Source organism: Jaculus jaculus, chromosome 8, assembly GCF_020740685.1.
Source record: "Jaculus jaculus isolate mJacJac1 chromosome 8, mJacJac1.mat.Y.cur, whole genome shotgun sequence".
Taxonomy (NCBI): domain Eukaryota; kingdom Metazoa; phylum Chordata; class Mammalia; order Rodentia; family Dipodidae; genus Jaculus; species Jaculus jaculus.
Genome location: NC_059109.1, coordinates 129,998,098 through 130,023,939, shown reverse-complemented (window position 1 = coordinate 130,023,939; position 25,842 = coordinate 129,998,098). Strand labels below are relative to the sequence as shown.

Here is a 25,842-nt window from a genome sequence, read left to right as displayed (position 1 = left end):
CCACCCTGAGACTACACAGTGACTTCCAGGTCAGCTTGAGCTAGAGTGAAACCCTTCCTCAGAAAAAAATAAATTAATTTAAAAAAAAAATAAAGTCTTGGAGGAATTCACTTAAAATTTCAATTCTGGGGCTGGAGAGATGGCTTAGTGGTTAAAGAGCTTGCATGTAAAGTCTAAGGACCTACGTTTGATTCCCCAGTACCCATGTAAGCCAGATGCACAAGGTAGCACATGTGTCTGAAGTTCATTTGCAGTGGTTAGAGGCCCTGGTGTGCCCAATCTCTCTCTCAAATAAGTAAAAATTAAAAATATTTTGAAAATTTCAATTCTGACAAACCAGAAGTGACTCTTTTTTTTTAATTTCATGTATTTGATAGAGAACAGATATATATGTGTATTTATATATATGTATATATATAATACAAAAATATAAAAAGATCTGTGCTATAACTTAGCAGATTTCCCCTTATCCTATTTCTATAATGGGTGCTTAGTGAATTTTCATGTAATTTCAAACAAGAAAGTAACCTTTATACAAGTCTATCTTTATTTGTAAAAAATAATATACAACTAAAGCTAATTTGATTTTTAAAATCAAAGTTCATTTAGTGATAATGTACATTTTATAATAAAATTGTAGTAAAATACTGACATTTGATAGTTTAAACAAAGTATTATTCATGTAAAAATCATGTTATAGCATGTAAAATTTAATTAGAAAATTCATGGTTCACAAAAGCACATATGTCATGTTGACAGCTTGAGAACGTCGTCAATCTGAAGACAGAAGAGACTTCAGCCGGGCTTGACGGTCAGGACCACGGCCTGTCCACAAGAGCCGCTGACACTTTCGTTAAGGTGCATCTGAAGCAGCAGCTCTGATACCCGTGAGTCAGCATCCGCTGTAGAACCCAGGCCGCTGGCTTTACAGCATGCCATCCATCAGTTATCTCCCCAGAAATTTAAGACAGAGAGATGGAGACCCACTGACACTGACACACCCTCACAGGACAGCTAAGAGTAGCTAGCAGCTTTCTTCTCCATTTTCACAGATTAAGATAAATCTGTACTTTACAGTTAAAATTTGTACAAAAGTCAAGCCCTGAAGTGTTTTTCCCCAAGAGAAAAGTTCTATGTTAAAACTTTGTTTAAAAAAAAAAAAAAGAGGTAGTGTGTAAAAGTACTTTTACTTACTAACATGTTGAGCCCCTGCGCCACTCCTAGTAGAAAGGAAAGGAGGCCTTCCACACCTGGCATTATCTTGCCTTTCAAGAGTCAAATATTGACGACTCCTGAGCGTGGAACTTGGAATGCCATTATCAAGTAGTGGTGTAAGAGGAAGAATGTGGAGAATGCAACAGGAGTACTGTGTCACGTGACACGCCCTCAGCTAGGTTTCGCGATCATGTGCTCGGCGGCAAGGTGGACAGCAGGGCAGAGGGCCGAGTCTAGTGGCGTTCACTCAACTGACACTTCAATTCCGAGCCTACCATGTACAGAGAACATCCTTCACAACGGAGTCATTGGAATCTTCATAGTTTTCATAGCACACGATGGTTACTAAAGGCATCCATGCCCTACCATAAGGTTAATAAATAACTCTCCAAAAGCTCCCAGAGCCTGGGTCACGGGGCAGACTGCGGTGCTATGGCCTCAGCGAGACGGAGGAAGCACTGTCCTTCCCTGACCCTCACTGGTGCACTGGACAGTAGTAAACAGCCTCATAAGTGACCCTCCCAGCCGGAGGAGAGCAGTACAGACGGGTCACCAAGTGTCAGCTGTGCTCCTCGGGACTATCATAAAGGACAACCCAGTAGTTCTAGTAAAAAGTGCACAAGTATGTCCCGTGTGTGCCTCTCTTAATCCAGGCATCTTCCCAGTCCACACGGCTCACACGAGCAACACAGGAATGATTTCCAGTGCATTGGACAAGAGCAGGTCACAGGAGTCAGTGGGCTTACGGCAGCCTGAAACTGTGAAGCTACGTGGTGGGGACACCAGTGAGAGCTGTATGTGACCCAAGCCTGGAGCAGTGAACCACCCAGAGATGGGTAACAGGAAGCACAGACAACTGGTTTGGTTCTTAGAACTGAGAAAGGAAAAAACACTAAACTAAAAACACTGCATTTGAACAAAAAAATCTGTCCCAATTAACAACAGAGGCACATTTTAAAAAGTTAAAACTGTCTTAGGAAGCTAGAGCTGAGATTCAGCATGCCAAAAGCATCAACTTCGTCCCATCACAGATTAAAAATACAGGACTGGAGAGATGGCTTAGTGGTTATGGCGTTTGCCTGCGAGGCCTAAGGATCCATGGTCTCCTCTCCAGGTCCCACGTAAGCCAGACGCACAAGGTGACGCAAGTGCCTGGAGTTCAATTACAGTGGCTAGAGGCCCTGGTGTGCCAATCTCTCCCCCCCACCCCCGCCATAAAATTTTTTTTAAACATAGTAAGAAGCCAAATGAACCAGGTTCTGAATAGCAGGTTAATATGCAACCACTTCCAAAGAACTTTCAGCATGGGGCCTGGCATCCACCTTTCAGAGAAAAAGTAGCAGAGGCCCTATGCGCACGCCCACGCACTCTGAGCTGCTTCGTACTTCCCAGCAATGTGTCAGCGTGAGGATCTTTCTCATGCCTGCTCCCAGCTTTGAGTCAGAGGTATATAGCTTTAATTATGAGCCCAACGTCCAGGTAGGTCCCCATGGCACCCTCACTCAGGAAACATCCACACAAGGTTCATAGAGTGATGATGGTCCCATCTTCCTCTAAGAGCTTTTGCTCTGGAGCACGCCTTTCAGACTCCGGGCTGGCGCGGCCGGCCGCGGGAGCAGGGCTCGCCTCAGCGGAGGAGAGAAAACCATTCTGTCCAGACTCAAAGCTGAGTTCAATCTGTGTCAAGGACTCCAGGCTCTGGGCATCGGGCACAGCTTTGGGGATCTGCTGCGGTACCCCACTGTCTTCAATAATGATGTCATCTTCGTCACTGTCTTGGTCATCGGGCTCAAAGCTTGGCTCCGCCTGCTGCGGGTAGCTAACTAGGCTGTTATCGGTAGACTGGCCAGAGCTGCCGGAAGTCCGACTGTTCCTAACAACGTTGTTCCTCTGGTTGGCTGGCCTCACCGTGATGATGAGGTTGCGGCTGTTGGCAATCATCATGTCTGTCACTTGATCTAGGCTCTTTCCAGAAACTTCGATGCCATTCACTTCTAAAACCTCATCATTAACAGCTAGCAGTCCTGTGCTTTGAGCCAGACCTCCTGGGACAAGCCTGGATATAAAGATCCCTGGGACTTTCTCCAAGCCGTGTGGGGTCACCCTAACACTGGAGCCATCCCGGATGTAGAACCCCAGAGGCTTCTCGGTGCCATACTTGTACAGACGGACTCTGCGGTGGGTTTCGGGCAGAATATCCACGTCTATGATGGAAGACACGGGCCTGAAGTCTTGGGGCATGCTGATGACGATGTGAGGCTTCTTCCTATGGTTGTCTGGGCGTAACACATTGCCTAGCACAGTCTTCTTCTTGATGAGCGTGTCAGTACCAAAGGCACTGTAGTCGGCCTCTTCTGCTCAAATAAGACAAAAGCGTTACTGAGATGCTGTGAGAGATGCACACTGCCTGCCGCTGAACGGACAGACCCTGACGGACTTGCACATAAAATTACTCCCATTCTAGTCAGACCATGTGGTAACAATGCCATGCCAGGAAGAAGCACTAGAGGGCCTCTCAAATCCATGCCTCAGAATTCACCACACATTGCATTCAATTCCTTATGGCTACAGCCGGGTGTGGAGGTGCATTCCTACAATCCCAGCACTTAGGAGAGGCCGAGGTAAGACCGACAGTTCAAGGCCAACCTAGGTTACATTAGTGAGACCCTGTCTCAAAGTCTAAAAAAAAAAACAAAACAAAAAAAAAACCACCAAAAAGTAAGGTGTGATGACCCATACCTTTAAGCCCAGCACTTGGGAGCTCGACGGCACCGAGACTACACAGTGAATTCCAGGTCATCCTGGGCTCGAGTGAGACCCTCAAACTCAGCACGATCCTGCTACCTCGGCCTTCCGAGTGCAGGGATTAAAGGTGTGCGTCATGATGCCTGGTTACTTATTTTATTATTATTAATTTTTGTGGGGTTTCAAGGTAGGGTCTCACTCTAGCCCAAGCTGACCTGGAATTCACTATGTAGTCTCAGGGTGGCCTCAAACTCAGTGATCCCACTACCTCTGCCTCCTGGGTGCTGGAATTAAAAGCATAAGCCACCATGCCCAGCTATTTATTTATTTTAAATGCTTTGTTTATTTTTCCAAGGCAGGGTCTTACTCTAGGTCCAGATTGGCCTTGAACTCACATTGATCCACCTACCTTAGTCTCAAGCCCCCCACCTTGTTTTTGTCTGCTTTTCGTAACCCTCACCCCTCTACTCCCAGGTAGGATCTCAGTTTAGCCCAGGCTGACCTGAAACTCACTCTGTAGTCCCAGGCTGGTTGATCTTGGAACTCAGAGATCTTACCTCTGCCTCCCAAGGGCTAGGATTAAAGGCATGCATCACCACACCAGGCTTCAAATTCACTTTTAAATACTTATTTGGGGGGGGTATGAATCAATATGCCAGGACCTCTTATCACTGCAAATGAACTCCAGATGCATATGCCACTGTGCATCTGGCTTTATATGGGTACTGGGGAATCAAACACAGGCAATCATACTTGGCAAGCAAGCACCTTTATCCACTGAGCCATCTCTCCAGCACACAAATTCACTTTTAAAAATAGTGGAACATGCATCTGGCTTTACATGGGTACTGGGGAATGAAACCTGGGCTGTCATTCTTAGCAAGCAAGCACCTTTAACCACTGATCTACTTCTCCAGCCCCTGAATAAAATTTTTATTTATTTATTTATTTATTTGAGAGCGACAGACACAGAGAGAAAGACAGATAGAGGGAGAGAGAGAGAATGGGCGCGCCAGGGCTTCCAGCCTCTGCAAACGAACTCCAGACGCGTGTGCCCCCTTGTGCATCTGGCTAACGTGGGACCTGGGGAACCGAGTCTCGAACCGGGGTCCTTAGGCTTCACAGGCAAACGCTTAACCGCTAAGCCATCTCTCTAGCCCCCTGAATAAAATTTTTTAAACCAACTTTTCTTGTGTGTTTTTTAAAAGATGTTTTTCCCTAATATAGACAAACACCTTAAATGCTAAGCCATCTATCTCCCTAGCCCTCTTGTGTATTTAAAAAAATAAATTTCAGATAGCTTTGGCGTAGGCCAACCTGGGACTCATTGTGTAGACCAGGCTGGCCTCACACCTGCAATGCTGCGGCACCAGGCTTAGCTTAAACCAGTTTGCTGAAATATGTTTGTCCTGCGTTTATTTTTATTTATTTATTTTTTTTAAATATGTTTTTTATTTATTAGAGAGAGAGGCAGATAGAGAGAAAGAGAATGGGCATGCCAGAGCCCCCCAGCCACTGCAAATGAACTCCGGATGCATGTGCCCCTTTGTGCACTGGATGGCTTCTTGGCTGTGTAAGTGTGAGCAGATTTAAGAGTGGAGTAGCCAGGTGCCCATCATGGTGGCACAGCCGTAATGCCACCATTTGGTGGAAACAGGAGGATCAGAAGTTCTGAGTTATTCACAGAGTTGAAGATCAGCATGGACTCCATGAGACCTTGTCTAAAAGGAGGAGGATGAGGGCTGGAGAGATGGCTTACTGGTTAAGGTGCTTGCCTGCAAAGCCAAAGGATCCAGGTTCGATTCCCCATGTCCTGCGTTTATTAAAACCCCTCTACACTTTGCATGTTTATCATGTTCAACTCAAGAACATGAGATGGGACACCTGACTCCCAAGGTAAAGCAAGGGTGCCTGCCTCCAGCACCAGGGGAGGAGGAGGAAGAAGAGGGAGGACTAACAATGAGTTAACTGCGTGAAGCAGGCAGTCAGCAAATACTCAGGGATGCGTTGGTCTGTAAGTCCATCTGCCTTTCATTCCCCACTTCCCACAGAGGCAGAGCTATAGGACTGCTAACCTTTTTCTTTAGTGTGTGAAAATTCAAGTGCAGTGACACTTGTCTCAGCCTGTGACAGGCAAGAGAGAGTGGTTAGGACTCTGGCAGCAGAAAGTACCTCCCCAGTGAATGGCACTGCTGAAAGCCTTGTTTTCAGGGGAAAGCTTCTGCCTTGAAAATGCTGAGCTGGGGCTGGAAAAACAGCCCAGCTGTTAAAGGTGCTTGCTTGCAATGCCTGCCAGCCACCCTGGTGAAGCCAACAGGCATTTGTCTGCAGCACCAAGTAATCCTGACACACTAATACACACGCACACATACTCACTGATTCACTCACAAGTAAATAACAAAATCAAGACTAACTGGGGCCGCGTGTGGTGGTGCATGCCTTTAATCCTGCTGAGGTAGGAGGATTGTGGAGTTCGAGGCCAGCCTGAGACTACATAGTGAATTCCAGGTCAACCTAGACTAGAGCGAGAAAATACCTAAAAAAAACAAGGGCTGGAGAAATGGCATAGTAGTTGAGGCGTTTGCCTACAAAGGTAAAGGGCCCAGGTTTGACTCCCCAGGACCCGCATAAACCAGATGCACAAGGGGGCGCATGCACCTGAAGTTCGTTTGCAGCGGTTGGAGGCCCTGGCGCGCCCATCCCTTCATATTCCCTCTCTCTCTCCACTGCCTACTTCTCTCTTTCTCTCAAAGAAAAAAAAGAAAAAAATTAAAGGGAAGAGAAAGGAAGGGAGGAGGGTACTTAATAGGTTGATACTGTATATATGTAAGTACAATGATTGTGATGGGGAGGGGATATGATGGAGAATGGAATTTCAAAGGGGAAAGTGGGGGGGGAGGGAGGGAATTACCATGGGATTTTTTTTATCATCATGGAAAATGCTAATAAAAATTAAAAAATAAAAATAAAAAACAAGCAAGCAAGCAAACAAAACCTAACTAGGATAACAATAAATTTAAAGTTGTGAATTCCCAAGGACAAAAAAATTCAAGAGGCTAGCCTGGGGACAGAGTGAGACCTCGCTTAGAAACAAAACAGAAAGGCTTCAGTCGAAGAGCCCAGCACTCGGGAGGATCTCAGGAGTTCAAGGTCATCCTTGGCTACACAGTGTGGTGGGAGACCAGCCTGGGCTACATGAGACCTTGACTAAAAAAGAAAAAAAGAAGAGGGGCTGAGGAGAGCTTGTGAGCAAGGCCCCGCACCAGGATTAAAGCTCCGGCTGGATAGGGTGGCCTGCCCCCACCCAGGAAGTAGGGGTACACAATGATTTCAGAGAAAGGCCAGGCTCAGGGCGGCTCATTAGGCCAGCAGCTTCCAGGTTCCCACAGAGGGGTCAGGCATGGGTGTGTCAAAACCAGGGACACCTATTTCTGGCATTTCCTCCCCCTGGGGACACTTTTACCTTCATTTATAAAGAATCTACACAGTGTTCTTTCATTGTGTAATCGTCTTACAAATTTAGTCAGAGAAGGAAACCCAATGATGGGGAGGCCCTTGCGAAGTTTGGCCCCAGCCTGCAGGGGCAGTCTTGCCCTGGGCGTGTTCTCAAACACACTCTATTTGAAAACGACGAATAACGAAAGTCTTCGTAACACTTATAGGGAAATTCCAGACCACGTAAATGGAGAGAGCAGAGCCCAGCTGCCCACATACATACTCATGGGAAAGCTGACCAAGAAACCCCAAATCTGCATATTTTGGCATAGCATCCAGCCTCCGTTTGAATGCTCTCCTGTAAGCTCTCAGAAGCAGTGTGCCCCACACAAAGACACCTTTGTTCTCCCATCTAGCTAATCAGTTTCCAGCCACTGGGAAAGAAGTGCGCTGGCAGGAGGCCAGGGCCAGGGCGCTAGCGCGCAGCGCAAAGGTGAGCGTCCAGAGCCCGGCTGACTTTCGACCAGGCCTACAGTGTGGGGCTGGGAAGGTGCAGGGTTTGCTCTAACGAGGTTCTGCTGACTTAACTCCATCTGGTTCAGGCTAGTTTACAAACACGCACATATCCCTGCCTGTCCTTAAGCCAATGATCTCCACTCTCTGTTCCTGACAAGGACTCATCCAGAAGCTTCTAAACAGACAAACAAGACATCCTCTTCCTCCCTCCCTCTTGGCCTCATCACTCATCCTCTTTACAAGTTAGTTCTGGAAGCCTGGTTCTGTCATCCTGAGTTTGCTGAAGCCCCAAGTCCAATGCTCAGAGAGTGAATGGTGAGCAAGGGTCCACTGTGGGCAAAGATACAAGAAATGAAGGCCGGATGCAGTGGCGCACGCCTTTAATCCCAGCACTGAGGAGGCAGAGGTAGGAGGATCTCCATGAGTTCGAGGACACCCTGAGACTACACAGTGAATTCCAGGTCAGCCTGGGCTTGAGAAAGAAATGAAGGCTCACAGTGGACAAAACCCTAAACAAGGGCTGGAGACATGGAGCAGCAGTTAAGGCACTTGCCTGGGAAGCCTAAGGAACTAAGTACAATTCCCCAGAATCCATGTAAGCTAGATGCTCATGGTGGTGCAGGTGCCTGGAGTTTCTCTGCAGTGGCAGAAGGCCCTGTCGTGCCCATTCTCTCCCTTCCTCCCCCTCTTTCTCTAATAAATAAATTAAAACGCACACACACACTACAGGAATCTCATACAAATGCCACCAAGCACTCCCACATAGCAAGACAGCACACACATGGGAAGGTCAGAAAGAAAACATATGGTTACACTCCATTTGGAGCTTGAAGACAGCAAAAAACGAAGTAACTGTTTAATATGTCTGCTGTGGGGGTTGGCAAACTATTCACGTCAGGAGCCAGGGTGGCATGGGCCTGTAATCTACCTACTCAGTGACTGAGGTAGCAGGATCAGTTCAAGGCCAGCGAGGACTACTTGTGGAGGCCTGGTCTCTGAATAAAGAGCTGGGCACTGTGGTTGGAAGAAGGAAGAGGAGGTAGGAGGAACAGGACCCTGGGGATAAGGAAACAGTGGGAGCAGGCATACAGCTCGCAGGCTGGTGTAGTACACTCGCCTAGAAAGTGGGAAGGCCTGGGGACCTATTCCCAGTTTAAAAAAAAAAGTGCTGGGTTGGGCATAGTGGTGCATGCTTTTAATCCCAGCACTCAGGAGGCAGAGGCAGGAGACTGCTGTGAGTTCCAGGTCACTCTGACATTACATAGTGAGTTCCAGGTCAGTCTGGGCTACAGTGAAACCCTACCTTAAAAAACTGAAGAAAAGGGCTGGAGAGATGGCTTAGCGGTTAAGCGCTTGCCTGTGAAGCCTAAGGACCCCGGTTCGAGGCTCGGTTCCCCAGGTCCCACGTTAGCCAGATGCACAAGGGGTGCACACATCTGGAGTTCGTTTGCATAGGCTGGAAGCCCTGGCACGCCCATTCTCTCTCTCTCTTCCTCTATCTGTCTTTCTCTCTGTGTCTGTCGCTCTCAAATAAATAAATAAATTAAAAAAAAAACTGAAGAAAAGAATAAAGTGCTGGGTGAGATGGCACATGACTGTGATCCCAGCACTCAAGAGGCTGAGGCAGGACTCTCATGCTTTCCAGGTCAGCCTAAGCCAGGAGCAAGACCCTGTCGGAAAAAGCCAGAAGGCTCATGCTTTAGGTCTTGCAGGCTACTCAGGTTCATGCGAAACCAGCTGGAGGCAACATATAAAGAAATCAGTAGGATGTGCTTCAAGAAACATCACCCAACTCGTAGACCTTAGCTGGCAAATCCTTCTCACCCAAAACAGTGCAATCAAATAGACCCGGCAACTTTACAAGGATTAAACCTCACTTTGGGCAACATTCAAGTTTTGCAGACCCCTTCACTTTCCACAACAAAAAAGCCAGTGAGCGAACACGTCACGAACACTGTGTGGTGCGGATGCAAGGAACACAGCAGACAGCGCGCTGCTCTCACTGGCATGGAGGTCTAAAGATGGACCAAGGGCTGCCAGCTACAGCATGAAGAGGGCACTGAGAGTTGGCAGTGTGTAGACAGGGATCCAGCCTGGCTGGCAGGGGAGCAGGCCCTCTCCAGGAAGTGAGATTTCCATGGACAAGGGAAGCAGCAGCAGGTGACCAGGCAAAGAGAAAGCAGGTCCCAGGCATAGAGCATAACAAACAGCAGAGTGAAAGTGGGGGTGTGCAGGCTGGGGGGCAAGGGCCAGGTTGGAAGGGCAGGCCAGCCTCCGGGCAGTGTTGTGGCTTCAGAACTTTAGCCTCAGGCCCAGGAGGAACAGGGCTGTGATGGTGATCTCAGCAGGTCTCCACAGGCTCTCCTGTGCCAGCAGGTAGGAGGGTGAGCCTGGGGCAGGGGCAGGGGCAGGGGCAGGGGAGGGGATAAAAACGTGAAAAGTAACAGTCATTGACTTCAAAACGAGAATGGGCAGAGGCTTCGGTCTGAAATGGGACTACCTCTCTCATAGCAATCCTGGGATTAAAAGCTTGTGCCACCTCACCTGGCTACAGTTCATTATTATTTTTGTTTTTTTGCGGAAAGCCTAAACAGACTTTGTTTTTTTTTAAAAATTTTTTCTTTTTATATGTGTGAGGGAGAGAGTGAAAGAGAGAACTGGCGCACCAGGACCTCCAGCCACTGCGGTCCAGCTCCAGACACATGCACCCCTTGGGAACATGCGCAACCTTGTCCACTTGTGTCACTGGGCATCCCGTTAGCTTCGCAGGCAGGCGCCTACACCGCTAAGCCATCTCTCCAGCTCCACTTCACTGTTTTTTGTGGAAGTACTTAGGCTTGTTTTCTTTTGACATGGAGTCATGCTATGTAGCCAGGGCTGATCCTGCCACAGCCTGAGAGGGCTACGGGGTCAAGGCATGCATCACCATGCCCGGCTCACTGTGAGACTATTTTTGCTATTTGCTACTACAATGTACATCTTTTCGATGACCATTCTAAAACCAAATCTGGCCCATTAAAATGTTACCCTAAACTGGGCCTGGTGGTGTGCGCATGTGCGTGTGCACACACACACATATCACCTTAAAACACACCTATGAGGAATGGAGAGATAAGACACTTGCATGTAAAGCCTAAGGACCCAGCTTCAATTCTCTAGTACCCACGTAAAGCCAGATGCACAAAGTGGCACATGCATCTGGAGTTCATTTGCAGCGGCTGGAGGCCCTAGCACACTCATTCTCTCTCTCTCTCTGCTTTCAAATAAATATTAGAAAAAAACATATATACTTATATAGATTTATTAAATATAGTTATATACGTATATAAATACACACACACACACACACATATAAATATCTTTTTTTTTTTCGAGGTATGGTCTCACTGTAGCTCAGGCTGAGCTGGATTTCACTATGTAGTCTCAGGGTGGCCTTCAACTCACTGTGATCCTCCTACCTCTGCCTCCCCAGTACTGGGATTAAAAATGTGTGCCACCACACCCGGCTCTAGAAAATATACATTTTTTAATTTAAAAATAAAAACCACACATCCACGAAACCATAGCCAGGTGAAGCTTATGAGCAGATTCTGCTGCTTGGTTACAGGTGTGGACCACAAAGGCCATGTCCTTGTGAGATTCACCTTGGCACAAGGCCCCAGTACCGCAAACAAACTCCTCTGAAAAAAACCAGGATGCAGCAGTATGGCCAGTGCACACCTTTAATCTCAGTGCCTGGGAGGCACAGGTAGGAGGATGACCATGGGGTGGAGTCCCTACCTGGGGGGGAGGGGAGCCAGGATGTAAACACCTTCCTCTGATCCTCAGCAAGAAAGAAGTCTGGTAATGATATTCTGATTAGATAGGAGGGTGAAGGGACTACTGCCTAGAAAGCTATGAAGAACATTTCCCTGGCTCAATCCCACAGAAGTGATTTTTTTTAAGGACTCATGTAAGCCCAGGCTGGCCTCTAACTTATGTAGCAGAGGATGACCTTGAACTTCTCATCCTCCAGTTTCTCCCTGGAATGACTGGCATGTGCTTCCACACCACGTTTATATAGTGCTGGGGATTAAACCCAGAATTTAGGGTGTGCTAGGGTAACACTCCCAAACTGACAGTTATTCAAAAATATTTGTATTTATTTGTAAGCAGGGAGAGAATGAATATAAATATGGTGCCCCGGGACTCCAGATGCACGTGCCGCTTTGTGCATCTGGCTTCATTTACATGGGTATTGGGGAATCTAGCCTGGACTTTGCAAGCAAGCACCTCTAACTGCTGAGCCATCTCTCCACTTAATTTTTTTTGCAGGCAAGCACCTTTAAACATTGAACAATTGCCTCAATTTTTTTTTTTTGTTTGTTTTTAGAGGTAAGGTCTCACTCCATAGTCTAGGCTAACCTGAAATTCATCATGTAGTCTCAGGCTGGCCTCGAGCTCATGGTGATCCTCTTACCTCTGCCTCCCAAGTGCTGGGATTAAAAGGTGCGCCACCACGCCTGGCTACGTCATTTTTTTTTTTTTTTTTGAAGCCCAGTCTCACTCTAGCTCAGGCTGACAGTGTTTTTCTGTTTCTATTTTTAAATACTTTCCTGTGTGCACATGTACATGTTTGCCTATGGCCACACCAGGGTTTCTTGCTGCTCCAAATGAATGCCAGATGCATACATCAATTTTTGTGTTTTTTGCTTTGCTGGGAAACTGAACCTGCAGACTTTGCAAGCATGCATTTTTAACTGCTGAAATATCTTCCTACCCCTTATGATTTTTTTTTTTTTTTTTGAGGTAGGGTTTCACTCTAGCCCAGGCTGACCTGGAATTCACTATATAGTCTCAGAGTGGCCTTGAACTCACAGTGATCCTACTACCTCTGACTCCTACTCCTGAGTCCTGCAATTAAAGGCGTGCACCACCATGCCCAGCTTCCCTTATGTTATTTCTGAGACAGGTCTTGCTATATAGTCCAGGCTGGCCAAGAACTTGTGGAAAATCTGCTGCTTTAGCTCTGAAGTTTGAAGTGTGCAGCACCACACCCAGATCCCCTGCGTATTTTTTGTTTGTTTGTTCGTTCTTGTTTTTAAGTAGGGTCTTATTCTATCCCAGGCTGACCTGTAATTCAGTAGGTAGTCTCAGGCTGGCCTTGAACTCACAGGGATCCTCCTACCTCTCCTCCACGCCCAGCCACTGGATATAAGGCAACTTTGAAGATTTTCTTTTTTAAAAAAAATTTTTTTTTTGTTCATTCATATTTATTTGAGAGTGACAGAGACAGAGAGAGAGGCAGAGAGAGAGAGAAAGAGAGAATGGGCACGCCAGGGCTTCCAGCCACTGCAAACGAACTCCAGAAGCCTGCGCCCCCTTGTGCATTTGGCTAACGTGGGTCCTGGGGAACCAAGCTTTGAACCAGGGTCCTTAGGCTTCACAGGCAAGTGCTTAACCGCTAAGCCATCTCTCCATCTCTGAGACTGCTTACTTAGTGCAAAAAGGAGCACTCTCTTCTGTGCCTTCTCTTTCCTCCTCCAAATGCAGCAGATAAATTCCAACATCCTGACAGGGAAGCTGGAGAAATACTTGTGAAAATAACTTCCACCAGCTTTTACTTCAGAGAGGCTTTATCAGGCAGAGTATCTGGTTTTTTAGGTCTTATGGGGGCTGCAGCAATGGTTCAGTGGTTAAGGAACTTGCATGCAAAGTCGAACAACCTGAATTAGATTCCTCAGCACCCACATAAGGCGAGATGTACGATGCTGCATGTATGTGGCGTTCATCTGAAGCAGTTGGAGGCCCTGGCTCACCCATTCTGTGTCTCCCTTCCCTCTATCTTTCTCTGTTTTAAATAAATAAATTTTGTTGTAAATAAATAAATAAGAATATTTGGAGTCAGGTGTGGTGGTGCATACCATTATTTAATCCTGACACTCAGGAGGCAGAGGTAAGAGAACTGCCATGAGTTTGAGACCACCCTGAGACTACATAGTATATTCCAGGTCAGCCTGGGCTAGAGTAAGACCCTACCTCGAAAAACAAATGCAAAAATCAAACAATAAAAAAACCTGTTCTTTGCTTTCCTGGGTTTGGTGAAACTAAAGTGCAACACAAACCAAGACCAACTTCAGTCTGCATCTCTTGACTGATGTATAGAATAATCTTATGCACACGTTTATTTTCCAGAGTCCCCACATGTGGATGGCAGGCTCTGTAACAGGCATGCTATGGGCAGGGGCTGACTGCAGGAGGGACCCATGGCTGCTCAGAGTGAATCAGTGTGTAGCTGTCCTACTGTGGAGAGCCCAGAGCAGGAGGCAGAGAGGTAAAACCCTGCTCAGCCTTGGCTCCTAGGAGTTTCCTGCTGCACCGTGAAGGACTCGCAGGGCACAGCTAGAAACGGGTTGCGTCAGAAACCAGCAGAGATGGACTTGGGGAAACGATGTTTGGGCCTAGGACAGAATCTCAACGGACTATGGAATTTAACATGCCATGCAAGAGACTGGAGATAGCAGATGAGGCCAGGGTGGAAATAAGGAGATCAGTGGGTTCAGAACAGGACAGTTGAGTGGGTGGGAGATGTAAGAGCCATACCAGACATCTGGAATCCCAGCCCTTGGGAGGCTGAGGCAGGAGGAGTGCAGAGAGTTCAAGGCTAACCTGGGCTAGCGTGAGACCTTGAATACACACAAAGAAACCTGTAATCCCAGCACTGGGGAGGCAGGGACAGGAGCATTACCAGGACTTGTTGGCCAGCCAGTAGTCTATGTGAATGATGAGCTCCAGGTTTAGTGCAAGAACCTATCTCAAAAGGTGGATGGGAGCCAGGTGTGGTGGCGCACACCTTTAATCTCAGCATTTAGGAGGCAGAGGTAGGAGAATCACTGTGAGTTTGAGGCCACCTGGAGACTACATAGTGAATTCCAGGTCAGCCTGGGCCAGAGTGAGACCCTACCTCAACACCCTCCCCAAAAAAAGTGGGTGGGCTGGAACAATGGCTTAGTGGTTAAGGAGCTTGCATGCAAAATCAAAGGACCCAGGTTTGATTCCCCAGGACCCACATAAGCCAGATGCACAAGGTGGCACATGCATCTGAAGTTTGAGGCAGCTAGAGGCCCTGGCACACACATTCTCTCTGTCTCTCATTCTATCTGCCTCTTTTGCTACCTGTCTCAAATAAATTTAAAAAAAAAATTGTTTTTAAATAGGGACTGGAGAGATGGCTTAGTGGTTAAGGCGTTTGCCTGCAAAGCCAAAGGATCCCGGTTCAATTCTCCAGAACCCATGTAAGCCAGATGCACAAGGGGGCACATGTGTCTGGAACTCGTTTACAGTGACTGGAGGCCCTGGCACGGCTATTCTCTTTCCCTTCCTCTCTCTTCCTCTCTCTCTCAAATAAATAATTAACTAAATATATTTAAAATATTTTAAAAATAAGTAAGGTGAGCCAGGCATGGTGGCACATGCCTTTAATCCCAGTACTCAGGAGGCAGAGGCAGGAGGATGACTGTTGGCTCATGTTCAATTCCTTGATCACCTATGTAAAGCTTAAGCCAGACAGGCATTTGTTTGCTGTGGCATGAGACCCTGCCCACCCATATACAGCTATGAGGGTGTGTGCAGGCAAGCAAGCAAAATAATTAAGTAAATAAAAAGGCTTGCCAGATACTTGTATCCAATGTTTTTGTGTAGTAAGACATTTACAATCCTCCAAAATCATGACTTACTATCTCATTTCACAGCCAACTTTATGCTGTTTATGTGAAAAATACATTAATAGGGAAAAGAGACATTCCCTGGGCTCCATTCTAACTTAAGGCAGTGTACTCCACTCATGTAGCCTGCATAATAAGGCCTCAAGGTGCTAGAGTCACTCTATGGAGATATGGAGGGAATGGAGAGATGGCTTAGTGGTTTAAGGACTTGCCTGTGAAGCCTAAGGACCCATGTTAAATTTCCCAGATCCTACATAAGCCAGATGAGCAAGGTGGCACATGCATCTGGAGTTCGTCTGCAGTCACTAGAGGCCCTGGTGCGCCCACTCTCTCTCTGCAGTAAATAAAAATAAAAATTAAAAAAAAATGGAGGCAAGAGGGAGCCAGCAGGTTTGATCAGGGTCCAGTGGGTGATAAATTCAGAGCTTCCCCTTAGTTTTTTTTTTTTTGTTACCGATGTAGGGTCTTGTTCTAGCTCAGGCTGATCTGGAATTCACTCTGTAGTCTCAGGGTAGCCTCAAACTCACGGCAATCCTCCTACCTCTGCCTCCCAAGTGCTGGGATTAAAGGAGTGTGCCACCAGGACTGGCTCCCCACAGCTTTTTGAATGGACAAAACACCAATCAATGTCAGGCATAGTGGTTCACCCCTTTAATCCTAGCACTCTTGAGACAGAGGCAGGATTACCATGAGTTCAAGGCCACCCTAAGACAACAGAGTGAATTCCAAGTCAGCCTGGGCTAGAGTGAGACCCTACCTTGAGAAACAAAACAAAACAAAACAAAACAAAACAAAGGCCGGAGGGCTTAGTGGTTAAGGCGTTTGCCTGCAAAGCCAAAGGCCTTGGTTTGATTCCCCAGGACCCACATTAGCCAGATGCACAACAGGGCGCACACATCCAGAGTTTGTTTGCAGTGGCTGGAGGCCCTGGTGCACCCGTTCTCTCTCTCTTTCCCTCTTTCTCTGTCAAATAAGTAAATAAATAAAAATAAAATATTGAAAAAGAAAAAGCTAACCAATGAAATAAAGATATAAACTTCTGGGCTGCAGAAACGGCTTAGCAGTTAAGGTGCTTGCCTGCAAGGCCAAAGGACACAGGTTCGATTCCCCATGACCCACATAAGACAGATGCACAAGGTGGGCACATGTGCCTGGAGTTCATTTGCAGTGGCTGGAGGCCCCAGCGTGCCCATTCTCTATCTGGCCCCCCCCTCTCAAATAAAATATTTTTTAAAAAGATATAAACTTTTAATTCCTAGTTTTTGTTTTTTCTTCTTCTTCTTTTTTTTTCCGAGGTAGGGTCTCACTCTGGTCCAAGCTGACCTGGAATTCAAAGGCTGAAGGAAGATGATCACGGCCTGCCTGAACTACATGAGATCCTATCTCAAAAAACAAATGAAACATTGAAAGAGAGTCAGCTCAAGGCCAACCTGGGCAAGCTTGTAAGACCTTATCTCAAAATTTTAAGAAAAATTAAGTATAGCTTGGTAATAGAGTACTTGCCTAGCATGCTCAAAGACCTAAATTCAGTCCCAGTACCACCAAAAATAAAAGAATAGCTCAATTCAGGAGCTTAAGGCCAGTCTGGGCTACATAAGACCTTGTTTCAATTTTTCTTTTTTTTCGAGGTAGGGTCTCACTCTAGCCCAGGCTGACCTGAAAGCCACTATGTAGTCCCAGGCTGGCCTCAAACTCACAAGTGATTCTCTTACCTCTGCCTCCCGAGTGCTGGGATTAAAGGTGTGTGCCACCATGGCCAGCTCTTCTGAGTAAAAATTATTCAAAATACAACTGTATAGATACTAAGCCAACAGCATCACAAATATTTTAATCTACTTTTTTCCTAACATAGTAAGATTTACACAGAATGTTTATTCAGTAGGTTTGTGGTCAAGTCTGTGTATCCCATGCAAGAGGAAAATACACTCATTCCACTTCTAAAACAACTTTTCTAAACAGCGGTACTCACCCTTCTTTTGTATAAAAATCCTAAGCAGTGGGTTGGCCGTGGAAACCGCCTTGTGATAATTGTCGTCGTTGTTTATGGGCAGCAGGTCTCCGTGGATGTCTGCGTAGCCCACCAGAACCTCAACATTGGGAATCTTGTGGACATGCTGCAGTAAGCCGTAAAACTCCTCAAACTTTCCAGGTTTTGATCTTTCCAATGAAAACCGGCGAAACTCCGCTCCAAACTACAAATACAACATGCACGTTAAGGCGACAGAAGACTCACTTTGGAAATGCAGGCTACAGAAGACGAAATGAACCAGCAGAGCAGCACGTCCCTTAGCAAGAACCATGGCCCATGTCGGCAACCTCAGTGCTGGGAGAAGCACAGGGGCACCTAGTGGGCCTCTTCCCTGACCCCCTCCTCCCCAAGGGTGCTCCTGTCAAGAGATGCTGCACTCAGTCAGTCCCCAGGTGCCCAGGCCCCATGGGGGCAGCCCTGCAGTAACTCCGCTCAAACTTTGTCTGGAGCTCACAGTGACAACCAACGCTCTCCCCTCTGATGAAGTCCCAAAGCCCAGCCTGGGTCTTTGTCCCGGCTACTGGCAAAAGCATGTTTCCCTCCCCGGCAGGATCAGCAGTGGAGTGTGTCCAGAGCCTGGCAGCGTCCTGGCAAGGCAGTGTTTCCACAGAAGGTCTAAAGAGAGGTGTCTTCCCTCAGTTAATGCTCACCCTACAACCACCCAATTAAGTCCTAGTGTTTATTTGCTTGCCACAGTGCTGGCCCCGGGGACCAGAGGCTCAGGTCTGCTTCAAAAGCTCTCCAATTAGGGGGTGAGAATAATTACTTCAGGGAGACAGGCAGGATCACACAGTAGGGAGGCAGGCAACTTTTTCATTCCCCATTCCATGCTCCTGGTTCCACAGCCCCACAGCTCTCCTCTCCCAAGAGGAGGCTCTGCAGTGCCTCGGAGGTCTACGCCAGCCAGCACATCCAGCCAGCCCATCGGAGACAGAGCAGAGCCCACCCACAGCGGGCCGCAGGACGTGCTCTCCGGCAGGAAAGCCTCAGAGAGGCCCATCGGCCTCCTTCGGAGAGTGTCCCGGTCTGAACAATTTGGGAAGTGAGCCCTAATGTTAAGCCCCTTCTCGGGAGTCACTAGATACCCCAGCAACATATGAAACACTCAGTTAAATGGCAGGGGCTGTGACTCAGGGATAGAATGCCTGCCTAGCATGCTCCAGGCCCTGGGTTCCATCCCAGCACTTTAACAGGAAAAGTGGGGTGGGGGGGAAGGCCCAGTTAAAGCCTTACAGTTTTGTTTTTTTTTTTTTAAGTTTAGGCCAGGCTGTAGCTCAGAGGCAGAGCACATGCTTATCATGTGCAAGGCTCCAGGTTCGAACCCCAGGAACAACAAAAAATGTTTTAAACAAATGTCTGGCAAACGTGTTTGACCACCTAACTTGTTTTTCTTCTAAATCCCTGTTATTACCAGGAAATGTACTATACCACAGCCTTAAGCGCCTGCAGAGAAAAGCCCTTCTAAGTCTAAGCAGTTTACAGACATGCGGCTGGCTCCCTTTCCCCAGGCTGGGCTGCCATCTGGACTTCCCACCCTCTCCTCTACAAGGTTCACCCTCCAGGCTCACACTCCACCACTCACCAGTTGCTTGTTTGTTTGTTTTGGTTTTTGGAGGTAGGGTCTCACTCTGGCCCAGGCTGACCTGGAATTCACTATGTGGTCTCAGGGTGACCTCGAACTCTTGGCAATCCATCTACCTCTGCCTCCATGCGCCACCAAGCCTGGCCTCACCAGTTTTATATTAAGTTAAAATCAAATTTCTCTGGGCATGGTTGTACACACCTTTAATCCCAACACCTGGGAGGCAGAGGTAGGAGGACTGCAGTTGAGTTCAAGGCCAGCCGGAGGTGACACTGTGAATTCCAGGTCAGCCTGAGCTAGAGAGAGACTCTACCTCGAAAAACAAAACAAAATCTCAATTAACCAAAACCACCTCTTACCTGCAACAAATAAGTAAAAGTTTCCAAAATACATTCCTGAAATATAAACACCAGCATTTGTCAAGAATATAAGGTGACTCATATCTAAAGCTCTCAAAAAGTCAGTCACACCTTCTCAGTTCAGAGTAAATAAAAACCCTGGGAACACCCTTCCTATCAGTCAGCCTCCAGATGTTATCAAAGTCACAGTTTCTCCTCCATTTTCTGGAGCTGGTATCACAGTCCGGGTCCACAGTGCGCTGACTCACCAGCGGGTCACTGATTCCAGCGGTGCACACACGATGAGGCGTGGGAAAGGCAGCTAGTAACTGAACACTGGAAGCTGCTATGTTGTGACTGAAGCTCTGGAAGTACGTTCTTGGCTCAACACCCCCCAACCGTTCAGATCAAAGCAATGGGAAGAGGCTGGGCAAGCAAGCAGCTTAGCATGCACGGGGCTCTGGGCTTGACGGCAAACACCGCACGAAGCATGGCCATAGTTCTGGTACTTAGGAGGTAGAGGCAGGAGGACCAGCATTCCTGGTCATCCTCGGTTACATAGAGGTTCAAGGCCATCCTGGGCTACATGAAACCTTGTTGCATAAAAAAAGCAAGGTGTGGTGGTGCATACCTTTAATCCCAGCAGGCAGGAGGCCAACCTGGGCTAAAGTGACCCTACCTCAAAAGAGAAAGAAAAAAAAAAAGAAAGGGAAGGAAAGGAAAGGAAAGGAAAGGAAAGGAGTGTGGCTTCCCAATTCAGAATTCAGATGTTCTTTTTGCAAATGTTGGGGTGGGGAATGGTTCAGCTTCTTACCTGAAACAATAGGTAAGGAAAACAGGATAGAGATAAAACCCAATCAACAAATTACTCACCTGGTGAACCATACACAATTTTGTTTTGGTGTTATTTTTCCCCTGAGATAGGGTATCTATCACTCTAGCCCAGGCTGACCTGGAACTCAGGCTATAGTCCCCAGGCTGGTCTACAACTCAGTCATCCTCCCACCTGGCTGGGATTAAAGGCACACCTGGCAATTTACCTCAGCAATCCCCCCCCCCCAAAGCCCCCAAGTAGGGTCTCACTAGCCCAGGCTGACCTGGAAATCACTCTGTCATCTCAGACCGGCCTCGAACTTGTGGTGATCCTCCTACCTCTGCCTTCCAAGTGCTGGGATTAAAGGTGTATGCCACCATGACCAGCTTGATCCAGCTCTTTTTTAAAGAATATTTTTATTTATTTGCAAGCAGAGAGAGAGAGAGAGGAAAAAAAAAAAAAGCAGAAGGCTGGGCATGGTGGCTCATTCCTTTAATACCAGCACTTGGGAGGCAGAGGTAGGAGGATCGCTGTGAGTTCGAGGCCACCCTGAGACTCCATAGTGAATTCCAGGTCAGCCTGAGCTAGGATGGGGCCCTACCTTAGGAAACCAAAAAAAAAAGAGAGAGAGAGAAAGAATGGATGCACCAGAACCCCTTGCCATTGCAAGCAAACTCCAGACACATGTGCCACTTTGTGCCTCTGGCTTTACTTAGATACTGGAGACTTGAACAAGGGCTACAAGGACTGTGAGGCTTTGCAAGCAAGCACCTTTAACTGCTGAGCCCTAGTCCAGTTCTATCTAGGCACCAGGCATGTGAGTGAACTCCTCTGCCCCAGAATCTGTTGACATAGTCCAGAATTTTTATGGATTTTTCGTTGTTTGAGACAAGGTCTGGCTAAGTAGCCAAAACTCTCTGCCCTGGAGTGCTGGAATAGGCATGCGCCACCATAATTGGTTCTAGTAGTTAGTTACTATTTCATCTGTTCAAGAATAATAATGAGGAAGTTTTGTGGCTCGAATAGGTCACCAAGGTTTGGTTCGGGGAAGGTTATGTTGAGTTTTGCAGGGGCCTGGAGCTCACTAGGCGAGCCCTCTACCCACTTGAGTTCTATTCCCAGTCCCAGTTCCAAGGTTACTTAAGGACATCACCACTATTATTGAGAACTTTCCCAAGTCTAGGGAAACAATCAGGAAGATAAACCAATCACCACAAAAGTCACATAGTTGCAAGTATCACACATCAAAGCAGTTATGTTTACATCACTTGTTATTTTACTATCTGGACCCCCATTCCCTTCCTGGTGCAAAGATAGTGAAGTTGGCACTACTGTTTGAATGCAGGAGGAAAAGATCTGCACTTCTCCGACTATGGTTACAACTGCTGTCACTCCAGCAGCATGAAAGGCTGGATCTCCACCACCTGAGCCCGGGCACAGGCGGCACGCAACTGGGCTGGTGGGCCCCACACTCGGCCCAGCGCACACAGGCTCTCGTACTGCCTGGGCTCTATATGAGAGAGATATAGCCCACTAGCAGCCAACGTCCCTCCAGACAGAACTACATGAAAGAATCAAAAATCAGTAGACAGAGAGGCAGAAAGCCTGAAATTCCAGTCTCCAAGAGCTCATACTGTTTCATACTTCAGGAGACGGATTGCTCAACCTGTATCAGCAGCGTACCCAGAATCTCTACTCATTTTTTCCTATGATAAAAAATTAAAGACTTGCTACCAAGATCAGGCCCATAAACTGAATTTTAGCATTATGTAATATCAAAGTGTTTTTCCTTTTCTAACCCCAACTCCCACAAGTCCAAACTACATTTACAACAGAAATGCCAGAAGGTTCAAGTACTGGGCACAGAACCACAACCACCATCATACAGCTACAGGAAAGGCGCTACCTGTCTCCGGTGGTCCTCAACCTTCCATTCAACCTCGCCACTCCATGCTGCGTTCCCCAAGGACCCAGGGAAGAGTGCACTCAAACTGCTAGAGTAATGGCTCTCTTATTATTAAATAGATTTGCTTCTGAAACCAGTGCCTATCCTGACATGAAATCCCTTTCTTTAACGTTTATTTGCAGGGAGGGAGAGAGAGAATGGGTGGGCCAGGGCCTCTAGTCACTGCAAACAAACTCAAATGCACGCACCACTCTGTGCATCTGGCTTTATTTCTTTTTTCCTTTTTTAACAGGGTCTTAACACACAGCCCGGGCTGGGGAACTAGATCTTCTAGCTTCAGCCTCCGGAGTGCTGGGACTACAAGCATGTGCCAGAAGATCCATTGATATGCGTTCTTAAATAGAAAATATTTAAAATGACATTTAAAGCTGGGTATGGAGGTGCACACCTGTACGCCCAAGACAAGAGGCCAAGACAGGAGAGGAGGGCTTCGGCAGTTCCAGGATAGCCTGCCTAACAGAGTGTGCTCCAGGCCAGCGGGAGTAAAAAAAAAAAAAAAAAAGGATACTCAAAAGGAATGTGGCTTTGTGATTCGGTTCAGTTACAAAGTTACAACTTTTCCCTAAACCCTGAACACCACCACCATCACACCCACAGGCTCCAGGCACTTTCTTCACTCCTCTCAAACCACTCCAGGGCGCCCAGCATCATTCCCCTAGAGGTCGGGGGAAAAGCCAGGCTTCATTCCCTTGGTAGAGGATGTGCCCTACAGGCTCTTTTTGTGACTCGGGCTTTCTAAGTTCTAGCCTGACCCCTCTCTGATTTGCGTTCCACGGGGTCAAGAAGGTATTCTGTAAAAACGCCTTTGGTCAGAGCTCGGTCCTACGGCTGAGCTGGGGGAATCCCCTTTCTGAACCGTTCTTGTCATCTCACAGTCTTCACACCAAATAGGCACACCAGATGACCCTCCCTTCCCTCCTTCGGACTCTCCAACTCACTCCACAGTTTGCTGACCAACATTCCCAGGACTGCAGATCATCTTCAAATTCCGGCTAAGCCCCCAGCTCCTTTGGAAAGCATTCCCTAACTAATCCCCCGCAGACTACTGTGCTCACCGGGCCTTGCGACTGAGGAATTCGGTGGACACCCAGGTCCTATCAGCAGACCGGCGGGGCGGCAGCCAACGGGTTGGGGTGGGGGCAGGGAGGTGGGGGGAAGGCACTTGATGGGAAAAGGTATCCAGGCGGAACGAAAAAGAGCATCGGCTCTGCCTGTCAAGTGCTCCTCCAGCGTAAGGCGATAGTGCTCATTTCACAGATTAGATGCATACCGAAGTTGGAGCGGAGAAGAGCCGGGCAGGAAGCTCAGCCAACTTTAAGACGGCTGTTTAGTTCTCAGGACTCCCCTGCGCCACTCCATGCACCCCCCCCACCGAAGTCCTGAAAGGAGTGACAATATGTGACAACGGGGGAGTCCCCGAAAGCCTTTCACCCATGCCCACGGGGCCGGAGTGCCCCAAACCTTCCGCACCGCCCTGCGTTCAAATGGACCCCGCGCCCTCCCCCCCCCCGCCCCGGGCAGCCGGAGCGCGCGCGGGCGCAGCGTCTCCTCCGCCGGGTGCCCGCCGCCCAGGCCCGGCCCCGCGCACCTTGCTCTTCACCTCCATGGTGCCCAGGTAGCCGCTGCTCGCCCCGTGCCGGTGGCTACGGTTCATGCTGAGCGCCGGGCCCGCGGCGGCCTCTTCCCCGGAGGTGGAGGGTGGTGGTGGTGGGGGCAGCGAGCGAGGACGCGGAGGACGGGCTGGGCGGGCCCGGGCGCCTCGTCCCAGGCACCTGCAGGAGGGGACGTCCGATGCGCGGCGATGCGGCGCGCGATGCGCCCGGCCGGCTGCTCCCACGGCGGCCCCGAGGGTCTGAGTGGCGGCGCGGCGGGCGGGGACACGGTTCCCTCCCTCGGGGCCTGGGGGGGGGCGGCGGCGGCGGCCGAGCTGAACAAGAGGGCGGAGCGGAGGCCCCAGGCGCCGCAGCCTCGCTCTCGGCCGCCTCCCCCGCGAGCCCGCGCCTTCGTCCTCGCCCCCGCCCGTGCGCGCGCCCGCGTAGACACCCCGGCCGGGCCTGAGCCGCGGCGCGCGCGGGCGCGGGCGCGCTCACCTGCAGCCTCCCAGTCACCCGCGGCGGCTCGCGCTCCGCCCACATCCAATAGGAAGCGCGCACCTGCGCCCGCCGCGCCAACCAATCGGCGCACGTCCTCGTGAGGCGCGCATCTGCATCGGGGAGGGAGGGGAAGAAGCCCCGCCCACCTCCTCCTCCGATTGGTTCTGAGCTGCGAGGGAGGGGCGGGATCACCTGAAGCGGGGGGAGGGAGGAGGGAAGAGCCCAACTCGACGCAGCCAGCGGGCGAGCGGCAGAGCGCATGCGTCGACGTTGGAGTTTCCGCCTCGGGAAGGCGATCGGTGGAAGCCGGCCGGAAGCGCGAGCTCACCTGGACAGCGGCTCGAGCTGGGGGTGTTTTGGCGCATGCGCGGGCGCGCGCGCCAGTCACTCTGGATCCTGGGGCCGGAGCACTCAGGCGGCCCGGCTTCCGGGGCATCTCCGTGCTTGCGCGCCCCTCCCCGCCCCCACTTCCCCTCGACCACCCTGCTGCGCCCTTTCGGAGTCCGGCTGCAGCTCTTGGTTGCAAAATTTCAAGTTTTCCCGCCTCTGCAGCATTTGCTAGGGGGAGAACCTCGGGCTTCTCCTGGCCTGGTTTTGTACCAGGAGACTACTCCTTGCTCCGGGTCTGTCCTGCCCCCAGGGTCCAGCAGGCCCGGGGATGCTCACGCGGGCCCTGGCACCCTGCGGACTAATCGGTCCGCCTCTGGGACTTTATTATTAAACCCTGCTGGAGCTCTTTCTTGTCCGTTTACAGTTTTCCACCAGCGCGCCAGCCTCCAGGTTGTGTTGGTTCCCCCGAGTGACCGAGCTCGGTGACCCGGGAAACGACACCAAACCCTCCTGAGCGCTCCAGGCCTGGGCTCCTGCTGCGCCCCCTGTTCTGTCCTGTTCTGCAGTGGCCACGATGACGCTGGGAGAAGGCTGCAGATCACGGCTGGAGGAGACCCCGCAGGTTCCTGCACCTCATCTAAGCGCTGTGGGAGCCTGGGGACGGCTGGGCTGGAGGAAGGAAGGGCTTTAACCGAAGCTGGGCTGGAAGAGTTGGTAGCAGGGTTTCAGGTCACCTGCTTCCTGCGGTGTCGCCTAGCACCTGTGTCCAGTTTCCCCCATTTTTCTTTGTGTCCGCGAGTTTGGAGTGGTCTTCCTCACCCAGATCGACAGCTTCCCAAAAGCATGTGGCAGGCGTTCAGGTATTTGGAAGTGGAGACTATGGCCTCTCCAGATACCCTGTCCCCCCCGCCACACACACGTTTAAACACAAGAAGTCATCTTTCCCCGGCACTTCTGGGTTTTCCTGGTCATTTGGGGATGAAAGTACACATGGGAAAGAAACTGTCCCTAACCCGCACAGTGGCACACACACACCGTTTGGTCCCAGCAGGCCGATTGGGGCTACAGAGTTCCAG

The 25,842-nt window shown here is 49.2% G+C and overlaps 1 protein-coding gene across 1 annotated transcript; it reads right to left on the bottom strand.

Moving 5' to 3' along the window:
* Nucleotides 1-524: 524 nt before the first annotated feature.
* On the bottom strand, nucleotides 525-24,083 carry Pard6b (par-6 family cell polarity regulator beta). Its single transcript, XM_045155665.1, has 3 exons — nucleotides 23,932-24,083; nucleotides 17,584-17,806; nucleotides 525-3,569 (listed from the first exon to the last, which is right to left on the bottom strand). Exons 1-3 carry the CDS (start codon nucleotides 23,995-23,997, stop codon nucleotides 2,740-2,742), a joined length of 1,119 nt encoding a protein of 372 aa, XP_045011600.1. The 5' UTR covers nucleotides 23,998-24,083; the 3' UTR covers nucleotides 525-2,739.
* Nucleotides 24,084-25,842: the final 1,759 nt, after the last annotated feature.

Coding starts and splice junctions, on each gene's coding strand:
- Pard6b (XM_045155665.1), bottom strand. CDS start 23,997: ATGAACCGTAGCCACCGGCACGGGGCGAGCAGCGGCTACCTGGGCACC. Junction 17,807..23,931: donor CCATGGAGGTGAAGAGCAAG/GTGCGCGGGGCC, acceptor TTGTATTTGTAG/TTTGGAGCGGAGTTTCGCCG. Junction 3,570..17,583: donor GATTTTTATACAAAAGAAGG/GTGAGTACCGCT, acceptor TTATTTGAGCAG/AAGAGGCCGACTACAGTGCC.